The 16,782-nt window shown below is 31.7% G+C and overlaps 1 protein-coding gene across 11 annotated transcripts in view; it reads right to left on the reverse strand.

Annotated features, from left to right (window-relative positions):
- The window catches only part of LOC126769939 (disintegrin and metalloproteinase domain-containing protein 23), a 533,325-nt gene that overhangs the window by 182,225 nt on the left and 334,318 nt on the right, over positions 1-16,782 (reverse strand). For all 11 annotated transcript variants that reach the window (XM_050488959.1, XM_050488967.1, XM_050488957.1 and 8 more), the window contains one exon: positions 3,964-4,008. In XM_050488959.1, the coding sequence (XP_050344916.1) occupies positions 3,964-4,008 (45 nt within the window). The remainder of the gene's footprint in view (positions 1-3,963; positions 4,009-16,782) is intronic.

The raw sequence follows: 16,782 nt of genomic DNA on the forward strand, positions 1-16,782 counted from the left end.
TCCATACGTGAAAATTATTTTATAGTAAGAATCTAATCTTCACATTAAATGCTACTGAAAACAACGTTGACATCAGCCTCATCTCAAGATCGGAATGACGATTTTCTAAGACATTAACCGCAACGGAGCCTGCATAATAGCCCGATCTGCTTCGTTACTTCATATAATCGACGTGCATTAGCTCCGAAGGATTTGACAGTAATGCTCTACTTGATCAATGTTTTCATTACGGGATGTTTAATATTTCAGAGCATTTGAATCCAGCGCTTTTAAATGTTTTACAATAATAAGATATTGATAAATGTATTTCGGAGATAATCTTCGTCGATTTTCACGCAGATTAATTTTACTTTTATATATTAAGTATTTAATGAGTGTTTATTTCTGATTTTAGTTCGATTCAACATTCCGAGCTTATTTAGCGTCTTACATTTAATTAAATTAGACAAACCGACGTCTTAAGTACTTTTCGATGCTTACTTGACTAAGGAATATATTAATTTAATTTGATTTGATATATCGCTAAGACAAACAGTAAGGACTTCAATTATTTCCAGTTACAAACAACATTTGTTTTCTAAATCTTTATTAATATTAAAAGTGCGAAAGTGAGTTTATTTGCTTGTTACGCTTCGCCTTCAATACTCAACCGATCAGCATGAATTTTTGAATTCACATTGTCAACCGTACAGAAAAGGACATAAATTACCTAAAATCTGACGCCTGCCTCCACGAAAAACGCGCGGGCGAAGCCGTGTTCAGAAACTAATCTTCAATAAATATAATAATAATAATGTCCTCCAGAGGTCAAGAGAGATTACCCAACTACGCAGGAGATATTATTGTGCACAAGTGTGTACACATACACAGGTGCACTCTCTATTCCCTAACTCTCATAATCCAAAGAGCTCAAACGCCAAGGGCTTTATGTTCTTTCCGAGGCACGGGAGTGTACACACTTCCAACTTCCAGACTCCTGACTGTTACTGAGAATTTTCTGACATAAAAATAACTTTTTAGTGGCCCGACTTGGGAATTGAACCCAGGACCTTCGGGTCTGCGGCCTTACATCAAGCCATTATACCAACGAGGCGGTCATAATAAATATAATATTTACTCTTCGGGATAAAGAAACTTTATTTCTTATTAAGAATAATATTCACTTCCATGAGAACATTAAATAATTACAATAATCAAATAAACTCTTGAAACACAAATCATTTGACACGTGATATCTTTTGCCAATCTAAGCTTGTTTAACCACAAATAAACGCATCAAAATAGACGAAATGACAGACCATTTCCTTTCATCATTGTAATTAAGGGAACGAGTATAATAACACCAGGCGATTGAAATTATTCGTAGAGGCTATGATTGAATTTCTCGTTTTTTTTCTCCAATAAGGGGAAAATAATGTAAAGGGAGAAATAATTACGTCCTCAGCGTTCATGTAGGAGACGTAATTAAGATGGAGAGGTATCGTGGCCTTAGCTCCCTTAGTCGTCAGGGAGACTTAGTATTATGAAAAGATAAACGTAATTGCGTATTGAGAAGAATTTCATTATAATTTTAATATATAATGTTATGTAATATTGGTAACTTTATAGCATAGCGATTAAAAGCTTAATATAGATTTTAGTATAACATTAAGATAAGTGATTAAAACTTAATTTTTTGTTGTGGCTTTTAGGCGAAATTTAAAATATAATATATTAAGCAATAAACAAACAAAGGGAAAAAAAGCCTTATAATAAGTTAAAAGTCATAAAGAATATCAGAAACATAGTGAGTCGAGTAATGTGTTATATACCTACACATTACCGAATACATAATCCATTTTCGTAATGTTATTAACGGGGTATTGGATATCAATACATAGTAATTATAACTCAAGTTCGGTTATTATATATTTGTGGTGACGATTGGCGTATCGTTGTACACCGCAATGCTTTCCATAACAGTTACACGGACCACTTGCTTTGATTTCATACAGGCTTTCAAGCATGAAGCAGCTGTCATCTCAGCTATAGAACACGTATCCATAAATTGCTTCGTCAATTTCAGTCTGAGACACGAGGCTTAACCGGCTACGCGGCTTCGAATACTAACAACGCTGTATTGTATGCCGAATTCGATATATCCACTTTGACACAAAACAGAAACGACCTAACAACCATACGAATACGAATCAAAGCAACTTTTTTACCGCATAATAATAAAGTTTATTATCCAACAACCGAAATCAACTTCGTTAGGGCAACCTTTATCGATGAAGCGTCGCTTCTTGGGGACGAATTAATTCAGCATGTAACCAATCTCTCATTACGGGAGGCTTGTCTTCAAGTACAGGCGGATGGGATCTTTGCGTCATTTGTTTTAAGGGTGATATTAGTTTGGGATTACGTGGAGGCACAAAGGCAAATGAAGTATGTAACTATCCACACGTGTTGGGTGTTGTCAGGTGTGATTAACAACGATGCCGCGTTGAATTAAATCCGTATCATAATTCCATGTGAAGTGGTGAAGTGAACGCGCTTAACGAGTAACCGTGGTTAATTAAGTTGACTTTTATAAGAGATTACCTTCTCATGTACAAGCGTATATACATGTGAGTATATTAATTTGAAAACGTATTACAGCTACATCGCCTTAAAGTTCATACACATTATTTATCTTGTATACTTTCATTAATATAATATCGATACAATTTATCATTAAAAAAATTTTCTTAAGAAAGTATAAAAGTACTGAGCTAAGGAATAATTAAAAATAATGTTTTAAATTTAGTTTATCGGGAAGTTTAAACATTTACTTACTAATTAGTTAAAATTTACAAAGTTTTTAGTGTAATAATGGATTCGTCTATAAGAATCGCTCGTAATCTGTGTACCTTCACTTTCCGTCAGATGTGATAACAGTCAAGCGCTAGATTATATACATTAAAAAAAAAAGTAACAGCTAGACATGGACCGATACACTATTTCAAAAAAAAATTGAATCGAATATTTACATTATTACCTTTTTTGATAATTATAATATAATACTAATTAAACTGTTTAATATTACAATATAGAATATTCGTTAGTAAATTTCGTATAAAGGTTTTAAATATAAGGAGAACAAAAGAAGGTTAATAATGACAAAAATATGCGCTCAATAATTACGTTATAATTATGAAGGCTATAAATATCGATTTAATTAATCAGTCTTATAATTGACACTTAGAACAATTAAAAAGAACATATAGCCAGATGTTGCAGCGCCTGAAAAAGCGCATGAAATAACCTAACCTCAATCTTTTTCTCCATCTCGTTCACATTTTGCTTCATCACTATTTCTTTATTATATTAAAAAGGTTTAACACAGATAAGCACACGTGCCTTTAATCATGTCCCAAATTAAGGCAACAGTTGAGTTTGAGGCACAGCTAAATTTGTTACATTTTGTGTCTAGTGTTGCCAACAAGACGATTTGTGGGTAACGCGTGACATTGTGTGGTCGCGTTATGTTGCCAAAGTACGGTGTGTTTACGAAATGCTTCCAAAATGTGGTCTGTTTCATCAAAAAAAAATATGCATCGTAAATTATAAATGAAAACGTAAACTGTTTGTTTTATAATTAGTTCATTTTGTTATAATTTTAAACCTCATTTTATATTATCTTACTATAGTCTTTTAAATATCTTTTTCGCCTAAATTTGCAATACCCTTTTTTTAAATTCTTATAAAGGATTTTTTTTATCCGCTGTATATCTTGTCCTAGGATTATGTGTTATGTTAGTGAGCAATTAGATATAATTAGTAAAACAATAATTTAAGTAAGATATTCTACTGACTATTTTTCTCGTATATAATTTTAGTAAAAATTCGTATTATAACAAAGTTTATAAATATAATAACACAATATATATTTAGTTAGGTATTACCAATATACTCTTAATGTTATTGAAATATTTGACTCACCCTTGATCGTAACCGTGACCCCTGTTGGTATTCTGGGCCTCGACCCTGTAATGGAAATTATAAATTAGCACAATAATAACACAATTGAAAACACATTACATACTAGCTTTATGACTATATTTATTCTTGTGGGAAAAAGGTGAACATCTATGCTGTTTCCCGATTGAAAGCTTATTCTTCTAACTAATAAGTTTCGCTCAGTCTATTAGTTAATGAAATAAGTAACGTATTAATCCCAATTACTACACAACATACAATTACTGGTGGTAGGGCTTTGTGCAAGCTCGTCTGGGTAGGTACCACCCACTCATCAGATATTCTACCGCAAAACAGCAATACTTGATATTGTTGTGTTCCGGTTTGAAGGGTGAGTGAGCCAGTGTAATTACAGGCACAAGGGACATAAAATCTTAGTTCCCAAGGTTGGTGGCGCATTGGATATGTAAGCGATGGTTGACATTTCTTACAATGCCAATGTCTAAGAGCGTTGGTGACCACTTACCATCAGGTGGCCCATATGCTCGTCCGCCTTCCTATTCTAAAAAAAAAAAAAAATTACTACCCAAATATTTAACAGTGATGTTTCAACGTCGCCTTTCTTTTAATAAATAAAAAAAATCACTGTAAATTCTACACTGTTAGATAAATGCCTCTTCTTTTACTCCCCCCTTAAAGAAAGTTTTAAGTTTTTATTTCACCAGGCTGCTCTGCTATATTCAGAATACTATCGGCACGTGCACATTTCTAAACATGAATATCCCAATAACAAAAGTTGAATTATAAGTTTTAAAGAAAATGAAAACGATTATCGGATTCAAAAAATAGGCTTTATTAGAATCAACATTTTTATATCCACTGGATGAACTTCTATAATGTCACTCACCAGTTCAGAATTATAGCATTTACTCTACAAATCAGATTAGTATTCGAACCACAAATCAATAATTACAGGCCCAAGGGATACTATTTGGATAATGTTCGATAGCGCATTAACAATGTAAGGAATGCGAAATGCCACTTACAACAGGTATTACAATAGACTATTAATTAACTTATCCTAACCTTTATAAATTGTAGGTTCATACCAAGCAAAACACAATACATCAGATAAAACAATAATTTTGGAAACTATACAAAAAGAAAAGGCCGTCGCTGCTAACCTAAGAATTCTTTGAATCATACGTAAGAGTATTAGGTAATTGCATTAACTTTCTTGTCTGTACCGTAATGGAGCGAAATTTTTAAGATCAACGTCCGCGTAAAGACGCCTTGAGACCTGACCCTCAATATTTCTTTTGTTACCTTCAGGAACAGAGGAAATTGGATACTTTATTACGTTCCCTTCTTTCGAGGAAACCCCTTTTTGATACAGGAAAAAACTTTCATAAGATGAACTTTTGCTTGGACTAAATTAACTTTAAACGTAATAAGCATATTTCGTTTAATGGACCCCTTTAAGGGGCCAAATAATGTTCGCTTTTTATATAACTTTTCGCGTGTTTAAAATTTCATCATTAAATTTTGTTTTATATAATATCTTATTTGAATAAAAGTATTTTGTACGAAAAAACTTATTTGCAGAGTGGTCATTAAATTTGCAAATATGCTTACGGTATCTTTATATGACAAAGAAACAAATTTAACACTATAAACACTATATATATATTTGTTGTATTGTTTTGTTGTAACACTATAAAAACTATATATATTTGTTTGTTGTTGACTACATCTTCTGTCGCCAAGATTATGTGCGTTTTTATTTTAAAACGATATTAATGTCTGAGTATTACAATTCATATTGTATGTTTCAATATAATCTGGTGAAATATTCATAAAAGAAAAAAAAATGATTTATACTTTTATTTTCGAGGGTTCAAGCAAAGCCAGACACAATATAGTTTTCGTGTTCCTAACTTATCTTTACAATTCATGTCGTGCCGAAGGAAAACATTACAAAGAAAACAGAATGTGTTGGATGGCATTCTGACATATTATATACATCTACCAATCCGCAGTGAAATAACGTGGAGAAATACGCTAGAAATATACGACTTTTAGGAACATTTATAGGCTGTATCATTTTACTTATTAATAGAAATGCATTATTAATTAAAATCTACATTTTCTGAAACTATTGGTTGGCGAATGATTTTAACGCGTTGCTTCATTCAATTATCAATAGTCTTAGCAAGATGTAAAGTTGGACGAAACTTGTCGTGTTAGCAAGCGGTCTGCGGTCTTGTTACCTGTAGAATAGTTCACCGGAACACGCTTTGGGGTTAGCGGATTAGTTGGGGAAAGTTCTACCGTAGCTGTCACGTTTGGATTTTTATTATTAAATCCGTATTAAATAATGTTTCTTTAAAATTAATCATTAAGTGGATAATTGGAATAATATCAACTATTCATAATGATCGAATTATATATGTAATGAATAGTGGCCAAATGTAAGATTATGACGCAATACATGAGATCAACATAACATGTCTTTACGAAGTGTAACAATGGAGAATTTAAGACAATGGCCGACGAAAATTATTAGTAGATATAATAGCACACTACTACAAAAAAACTCATACGCAATATTTATTTATCTCGGTATGCCACAAAAATAACATTAACACACAGGTGTTGCTAGTCGAGATAAATGATTGGTGAATATCGTCATTAATATTAAAATATAAGATGGATAATCTCGTCAATTTGTTCTTAATAAAGTTATCAGTAAGTCCCACCACTGTTGATACATGTTGGAGCTTAATCCACCTATCCAGTCCAATGCAGGTTTTTACACACGAGTCTGATCTTCATGCAGGTTTCCTCATGATTTTTATTTACCGCCGAGAACGAATTATAAATACAAATTAAGCACATACAAACTCATATTTGCTTGCACAATTTCGAGCCCACGATCTTCGATTGACTGGGCCATATGGGATGTGATAATCACTACTTATATTAGTATTATTAATATATCCTAATTTACAAACGGTTGGAGTCATTTCTTAAATTGAAATGATTTGAAAATTGTTTGTATCAATGATAATAAAAAGCATGATACAAGGTTAATTATGTATAAAAAAAATGTATTAAATAAAAGCTAAATCTTAAATCTTGGGTCAACATATTTGGGTGACACTTTCGATGCGGAAATGAAGCAGTTCCTCAAAATAATGTCAAATATGCCTTTTGCAATTTCTGAATTAAGTCGATATGTTTTACAGTAAAATTATTCGCCGTATTATAAAGAATAAAAGCTGTCACCGGTTTTGTACGTCTAGTGTAATTTCTTCAACGATCTTCCATCTATCCATAACGTAACTGTCTCCACCCTTATTGAATTCGAAACAACTTACCAACTTTTACGTAGGAAATGGCGGTTTGGAACTTTGTCTTTATAAAGACGAAACTATTTGATGTCAAATAATTTATGCAAGCTACCCACAAACTATCAAGATATGACAGGAATTAGGGGTTAACTTTCTCAAAAACAAGGCTCGTTCTAGTTCGAGGTACTCTTATCGCGTTTCTATCTATAGTCAAAATTAATTTGTCTATTGTATTCTGTTAACGTAATATTAAATATTTAAAGTAGAGTAACTTTGGTTTTAGCAACTTCATTATCAATTTCCAACTGAATTATATTAAAAATCAGATAGTTCTAAATTAAGCTAGATTATAAAAATATTTTAAATGTATTTAATTAACTATTTAACATAATTTTCGGAATATAGTAATATATTCCAAAACGTTGGTTACTTTAAAATTAAATTTCTCTTATAAAATAACGATTCAAAAGTTCCTTAGACCTACTTGAATAAAGTATGTTTTATTATTTATATATATTTGATTACTAATTTTATATATTTATATTCTACGTATATAAGCTCAATTATTATAATTTTCTAAAGGTTTGTAGATGGTACAATCTCTGAAACCTTTAGAAAATATCGAAAAGACTACGAAATTTTGACTCAATCGGATGAATGATGACTGAACGGATAAAACGCGATTAATACAAGAATTTATTCTTATTAGCATAACATCCGATTCTGTAAATTTTGCACTCATGATTATGCCAGCCTCAAATATATACTATTGCTAAAATATAAATAAAATTTAAATGAATAAAGATAATTATCAATTAGGTCTAAAAAGTAAAAGTAATAGCCTGTAAATGTCCCACTGCTGGGCTAAGGCCTCCTCTCCCTATTTCAGGAGAAGGTTAGGAATTAGGTCTAAGCCAGTGCCAAATTATCCAGAAGAGCCGCTTGGATATATCCATCATAATTTAATTTCAACTATGCATTTTTGATTTATTCGAGAAAACTAACTAAATTGGTATATAACATGAGTATCCAAAATGTGGGTAGTTTTTATTTTGACAATCAATAAAAAAGTGTAATGGTTCTTCATTTAATAAATGATTTTGAATTTAGAATACCACCATCCGTTGAAACTGTAAAAAGTGTAAGCCAGTCCTTACAAAATCAATATGGCAATACTAGAATTTAAACACATATAAGTGGTAAGTGGGCGAATTCAGAAGAGGATAATATAAAAAAGAGTGTTTTTATACTTGCAATGCACCTCCAACCTATATTTGACACAAAACAATTAATATTGTTACAGTCAGCATTATCGTGATACTATATAATCTACATTAAAAATTGGGCTATCAAATGCAATTCCAACTAATGATTACAAAGATCAGCGCGTTCAAAAAAAAACACAACCTCTACAGCCTTAATATATTAGTTTTTTTAACTTTATGAACATAGTATATGTAAGCGATGCCTGCCTCATTGGTCTAGTGGCTTGATGTAAGGCCGCAGACCCGGAGGTCCTGGGTTCAATTCCTAGGTCTCAGTGGCAGCCTGGAGTCTGGAAGTTGGAAATGGATACACTCCCGTGTTTCGGAAAGCACGTAAAGTCGTAGGTACTGCGCCTGAACTCTTTCCGGTCGTGTCGGATTGCCGTTTCATCGGATTATGAGAGTGAGGAAAAAGAGAGTGCACCTCTGTTTGCGCACACACGTATGCACTATAATATCTCCTGCGTAGTTGGCTAATTTCTCTTGAGATTGGCCGCTGTGGCCGAAATCGGTCTGGAAGACATTATTATTATGTATAAGCGATGGACTAGCTAATCCGTGGTGATCGAATACAATCTCACATATAAAGTTTTACACCTACAGTTGAGCATTGAACACCATTACGTGATGATCGCGTGACCAGCCCACAAAGCATTATTATAATATTTTCTCAAGATTAAAGGAACATGAGAAGGAATTCAACAAACGACCCGTTTTGTCACTATTTGTTCGGAATTAGTAAATACTCAGAGCTCGTAAGTAAAATGTAAATCCGAGATCGTAAAAGGACATGCGTTATTTTGCCTGCGGGGTTTCATCCTTGATAAGGTAAGAGTTATTACCGAAAATGTTTTCGAACGTCGCTTTTGTTTCGCATTTGTTTAGAAAGAAAAAAAAACCATTATATACGTTAAAAATTATTTAATTTTTTAATTGTTATTTATTTAATATAATTTAAACGCACTAAGCGTTAAATTTCTTATAAAATAGGAAGGCGATCGTGTGTGTGGGCCACCTGATTGTAAATGGTCAAAATTGTATAGCCAAAATTAAATCCAGAGTGAACAGGTTTCTTTTAGGCAAGCGTGTTACATCTTAGACCGTGTCGATGCTTAAGATCAGGCAAGTCAACGGTCAAACAATTGCTTTTTAAGTGGTAAAAAAAGCCATTGGCACTGGAAGAAATATTAACCAATCCTTACATAACTAATGCACCACCTATCTTGAGAACTAAGATGTAATGTTCCTTGTGACTGTAGTTACGCTAGCCCATTTACCCTTCAAATCGGAACACAACAATACTAAGTATTGCTGATTGGCTGTTGAATAACTGATAAGTACCCACACATCATTTATTCATCTACCCAGATGGGCTTGCACAAAGCTCCACCAATAAATATTAAAGCTAATATTTATATGCTGAAATTAATGTGCAAGTGAAATGTAATACAGGTCTAAAGTAAAGACTTAAATATGTTTGACGGTGTAAAATAGTAGAAATTATATTTGAACGATATTTATTCACATTTCATCTCAACGTAGGATCCGTCCATTTCCCATCCCTTCCCTCGCCTTAACTTATAAATAATATTAGTTAAATAAACATTTTTTTCTCAGTATGATATAACAATATATAAAAAAGTGTATAATATACGCGCTACGCATAGACAAAGGACCGCATTAGAGAGCGTTATGCCGTTGTCGCCATGGCATACGACTCGGTCTTACCCCAGACGCACGCATTGATGTTTTATATCAATTAAAGCTATAAATATGACAAGAACTATTATTAAATATGACAAATGAATTGCAGTAAATTCAAGATAATTATTAAATTTATACTTCTAATTTGATTAATATCCCGTAATAGTATCAACTGGCCTAACTCGGATCAAAATGCAATTACAAAACAATGAACATTTCAATAAACAGACGACCCTGTTACGTTCGAATTATATATACATATATAACTGTAGTTTCCATCTATTACTATTATAAAATGGAATGAGCTTTGTTACCTAAACAATGACAATAAAACAAAAGAGTGAACTATTATTTTTAATTTTGTTGGAAAACCAAAATAGATATTTTTGCTTTTACCTCTTGTATTTAAATGTAAACATAAAATAGTTTAATCGTAATTAAAACGGTGTCGATAGTTTCAACTTTTGAGAGAATGTAGTGGAATTGAATAATTTTGATTTTTGCTATTTACAAACGCGTTTTGTCAATAAATTTTGTATTCAATACTTCTAAAAAAGCTTTCATTTTGCGGACATAATTTTGTTTATTTTAACTATTTAATAAAACATTTCCTTTTTGTAACTCTAAATTTATATCTATAAACGTAGGTTACGTTTAATCCGAGTCGCACCATTTGCTTTTTAGGTTAACAAACATTATTAATCTCATCCCCTATAGCCTTTTAACTCTATTCTCAGAATTTAAGATTTCATTTTTACTGTACATAGACTTATTACAAATGTTCTTATAATGCATTCAAAGCTTTGAAATGATTTTACTGTTTCAAACTATATAAACCATATAATATATATCTATTTGTATACATATATATATGCCAAAAGTAACCCAATCAATAAAAACTCATTTAACATTTTTTAATAATTTCAATTATGATTATGATATCTGCAATGGTTTTTTTAACTGATTTTTATTATAACAATGACATTATTTTTATATTTTAATTTAACATTTTTTAAAAAGTACTTAGGATTTTTTTATTACTTTTAATTTATGAATTTGGAACTGCTATGTACATTTTTAATTGACATGCATATAAGATATATTATTATTGTCTTATAAGTTTATTCTTTTACAAATAAATAAATAAACACTAGCTACCCGTCCTGGATTCGGATGGGTAGAATAAGGATCTACCCATAAAAGCCTAAAGGCTTTTATGGGTAGATCCTTTATATATTTATAGCTTTTTTCAGGCATCTTCAACAATTACCGTCATATTTCAGGCAATTTACGCAAAACCTTAATGAATTAACCAGAACCTTCCTCAGGAATTCCTCCGTCCTATGATGGAAACTGTATGAAAATCCTTTAAGTACTTTTTGAGTTTATCACGTACACACAGACAAACACGACGCGGGACTTTATTTTAAAATGTAGTGATTACTACTACTATTATCACAATTTCGTAAATATAATAATATGGCTTTATTATTTATACTAAATATTATGAAACATATTTGTCTTGAACATTCAATTTCTAGATATGCGTTCTACATTACGCTGTATTACTTTCAATCTGACATTTATCGAAATTCAATATTATTTATTATATCTCTGGAAAATATCTGAACTGGTTTTTGACTGCTAAAAATATTACATTCGAATCAAGAGCGATATACTGAACATCGTTTCGTTAAAAATGGTTATTTATGTTGAAATAAAGTATGTTTATATTTCATTCATTTCTGTTGTAATTTCATTAAATTAAAATGATTCCTCATAACAAACGAGCTGTTTTTTATTATTATTATTTCAGTCATTTAATAAAGTGACAGTAAATCTAATTTAAATGGGTACAATTTTTTTTTAATCGCTAATAAATATTTTGTCTAGTAAAAGCTCACTTCTTATATCACTCGTGAAATATTGTAAATTGACTTACGGTAAGACGCTATTTTGATCCGAGTATCCTTTTACTGATATAATTATTACAGTCAATGTCGCGTATCACTTTATGTTTTAAGATCGTGTTACCTATGCGATGAGTTTCGAGTTAAGTATCGTAAGTGGTTACCAACGCCCATAGACATTAGCATTGTAAGAAATGTTAACCATCGCTTACATCGCTAATGCGCCAGCAAATTTGGAAACTAAGATTTTTTTTTTTTTATATGTCCGGGATGGCAAATGACTCTACTCCACCTGATGGTAAGTGGTAGTAGAGTCCAAACGCGACGATATAATATGTTCTTGTCTGTAATTACATGGGCTCACTCACCTACAAACAGAAACACAACAATACCAAGTACTACTATTTTGCAGTAGAATATCTAATGAATGGGCGGTATCTACCCAGACGAGCTTACACAAAGCCCTACCACCAGTAAAATTGGAATCTTGGTATTGCTAATAAAATGTGCTCAAGAATTGCAATTAAAACAAACTGATAAAGCCGCGGGCTGATAGCAAGACACCATTCCAGCACATTATAAACCTTTGAAGTCATAGGATTTAGTACTTTGAAATAGGTAAGTAAAAACATTTTTATATCCTAATTCTTAACGATTTGATTTACATTCCCCTGTGAAAAAGAATTTATATTACATTCGAACACTACAAAGACCTTTAAAGCCTCAAAAAAAAAGATATTTGCTCCGAATAAATTTTCTATATTCACATCAAATGTATGGCAACTCTGACTTCGCTTTCAGATCAAACGTCGAGATTTTCATATTATATCCCATCGCCTTTGTCTCGAACAGTTCATACCGCGTGAGCAATTTATCAGGATGTGTTCTATCTCTTTTTATTGGATATTATTAAAAACGTTACTGTTTTGTCATTTCAGTGAAAAAAAATATAAGTATCTATATATATAAAATATAAAAGTCGAGATGGCCTAGTGGTTAGAACACGTGAATCTTAACCGATGATCGTGGGTTCAAACCCGGGCAAGCACCACTGAATTTTCATGTGTTTAATTTGTGTTTATAATTGATCTCGTGCTTGACGGTGAAGGAAAACATCTTGAGGAAACCTGCATGTGTCTAATTTCATTGAAATTCCGCCACATGTGTATTCTACCGACCCGCATTGGAGCAGCGTGGTGGAATATGCTCCAAACCTTCTCCTCAAAAGGGAGAGGAGGCCTTAGCCTAGCAATGGGATATTAACAGGCTGTTACTGTACTGTACTTACTGTATATTATATAATATATATATATACATTAAGTACCTATAAAGTATAACGAATCACTAACAGAAAAAAACATTGTTTCGCTCCAGTAACATGTTGCTAATTTTTTTTATGTAAAGTATTGTTACGTTAATGAAAAACTAATTTAATGAAAATATTGTTGTGTTCCGGTTTGAAGGGTGAGTGAGTCAGTGTAATTAGAGGCACAAGGGGCATAACATCTTAGTTCCCAAGGTTGGTGGTGCATTGGTGATGTAAGCGACGGTTAACATTTCTTACAATGCCAATGTCTATGGGCGTTGGTGACCACTTACCATCAGGTGGCCCATATGCTCGTCCGCCTTCCTATTCAATAAAAAAAACCATAATTTAATATCCTCATACTTAATATTTCTAATAACAGATTTCTGCATTATCATGATAAGTTCTCATGATTCATATTGTAATGAGATGCCGGGAAAAATATATGTGAAGTCGAAGGCCGAAGTAATCTGCTCGCGTAAGGTTGAACAAGATGGAATACATTAACGACGGGTTATAATGGATATTGAAAATATATGTATCTAATAAGGATTATATTCCTTGTAAGCTGCACTGAAATATCTATTAATGTAAAGCTTCTAGATAAATTGCATTTTCGTTTCAGTGAACTCGTTTTTTTTAGTTTGCATTTATTTCACAGTTATTTGTACATCGCCACGGAACACGATAATACTTATGCTGTTTTACAGTAGAATATTTGTTGAATTTGTTGTCCCTATCCACAAGTGAAACTAAATATGAATAATTTTGAGCTATCTAAATATAAAAACAAATATATTATACTAAAAGTATCATATTTAAAAAAAAAATGTATTTTTTATTTTTAAGTTCTTTATTCGTTATTTTAATTTTTTATTTTTAGTACTTAACTCACATTTGCACAGCTTAGTTTAACCATTGTTTACCTTTTTTATAGTCCCTGTGTTTATTTATTTAGTACCACTATATGACATTTCTTTTTATAATTTTTTAATTTCTGTTATCATCATTATTTGTGAGCTTGCTGTGGTGCTTTTTGAAAGAGCAAACATATTATAAAATATTATTCCACGATGTAATGTACTCGTTAGTGTGTATCCTTTGTGGAGATCCTTAATAAAAAAACCAAATAACTAAAATAATATAAAATGTAACACAAAATCATAGTAAATACTCTTATATCAAATATTAGTTGAAGTATAAAAACCTTAAAAAAAAACCTACCAAAGTATACTCAAGTGGTTGATACCCGACTGAGTAATTAACAAGTTATTAAACATATTAATAGCTCAGTTTATCGGTATGGGTGTTTAGTTATATGAATCAATTAACTAGACGCTAGATAATGCCATTAAATTAAACTAACCGTATCGTATTCAGTTTAGCTACAACTTAATCAATTTAATTAAATGTTTAGCTCAAAAGCACAACACTTAATTAATAAAACAAAATATAAAAACAATTTATTCAAGTAGACTCTAACAAGGGTATTTGAATAGTCATTTTACAATTTTCAAAGCTATCAACAATTCGAAATTAAAAGTTCGCGTAAAACCACCAAGGAATAAGCTGTTGCTATTGTTTTCTATTAACTTTGAGTATGTCACTATATGTGTTTTTATTTATTTGCTTTTATACGTTTTGATATAGGAGAATGCTTGTAGTTTACTGAGACAGAACTCGCTTCGTATCTCACTCGTGAAATGTTGATAACCGACTTGGTCACAGTAACAGCCTGTGGATGTCCCGCTGGTGGGCTAAGGCCTCCTCTCCTTTTTTGAGGAGAAGGTTTGGAGCTTATTCCACCAGGTTGTTTCAATACGGGTGGGTAGAATACACATGTTACATAATTTCAATGAAATTAGCTACATGCAGGTTTCCTCACGATGTTTTCCTTCACCATAAAGCATGAGATGAATTATAATCACAAATTAAGCACATGAAAATTCAGTGGATTCACGCGTTCTTACCACTGGGCCATCTCGGCCCTTGTATTTTTAAATTTTTTATTCTACAATTCTCCACAGACAGGAATATTCGTTGCCTTGATTTATTATTATCAATGTCTATGGTGTGCCAAATATATTATAATTCATTAGTGTTTGTGAAAACACAGGTGCATTTTCTATTCCCTATTTCATAATCCAATGGAACGGCGATATGACACGAACTTAAGAAAGATCAGAGCGTGACCAAAGGCTCTATTTGTCTTCCAGCTCATGTTGAATGAATTAGCATCAATTACCATTTAAGACTCAAACTTTAAGACTGAAAATTTATCGATTTTAATGCAATTTATAGAAATTCTAAATATTTACGAATAAGTATTTTTAATTAAATAATGCTACAATAAATTTAAAATTGGTAGTTCTACATTTATTTTAAGTGTTAACTTGTGTCTACTTAAATAATTTAATATTTTACTATCAAATTAAAGGGTCTATCGACTTTTAAATCGTAAGACTCCCAATAAATATTTCTCATCCATGCAAATTCTGTAAGAAGAATGATTCACCGCTTAATCTTTCAAACAATTCTATACGGATCAGTAGATATACACGCCTCAGAAGTACTTCCGACACATGTTTCCATATGATGTCTTTCATCCCCTCTGAGCACGAGACAAATTGTAAATACAATTTTAACTCTTAAAACACTTAGTGGTGCTTACATAAGAAAAGTGAGGTTTGCTTGACATGTAATTTATTTGATGTACTGACACGATAGGATTAAATTTCATCTATTTAGGTTTTATTGTTCTAGATATTATTTTCAGTAGTAGCTTATATAAACATACGCATGTTATGTTCATATTAATATGGTTGCAATATATTTTCATGTACATATAAGTTTATGTATTATTTTATACTTAGAGATTGTAAATAGATTTATGAATCAATAAAAACTGTAGAGTTTAAAACTTGAATTTCAGAAATTATCAGCTCAATTTAAATGATGATTTTGAGTAAGATATATTTATTGACGACCATAAGAAGCAAAGTAGTATCTTTAAACGTGCATTATTATAGCTGAATGTATGAAAATGTTTAATCAAAATCTATGACGTGGGGCACAAATAGCAACATAAAGAGTGACTCATACGAAACATCGTCGTGGCATATTCCGTGTTAATAGAAAACGTCGAGAAAGTAGAACGACATTAATCACATACAACACTTGTCTTGCCTTTACAAAAAGAACTTCTCGGCGAATACCTCACTCCATTTATTCATCTTGCCTAATTAGATCACGTGACCTACAGTCAACTTAGACTTAGAATTCTTTGCTTAAACCTAATTATTATC

The sequence above is a fragment of the Nymphalis io genome, chromosome 8 (genome assembly GCF_905147045.1).
Source record: "Nymphalis io chromosome 8, ilAglIoxx1.1, whole genome shotgun sequence".
In the NCBI taxonomy this organism is placed as follows: domain Eukaryota; kingdom Metazoa; phylum Arthropoda; class Insecta; order Lepidoptera; family Nymphalidae; genus Nymphalis; species Nymphalis io.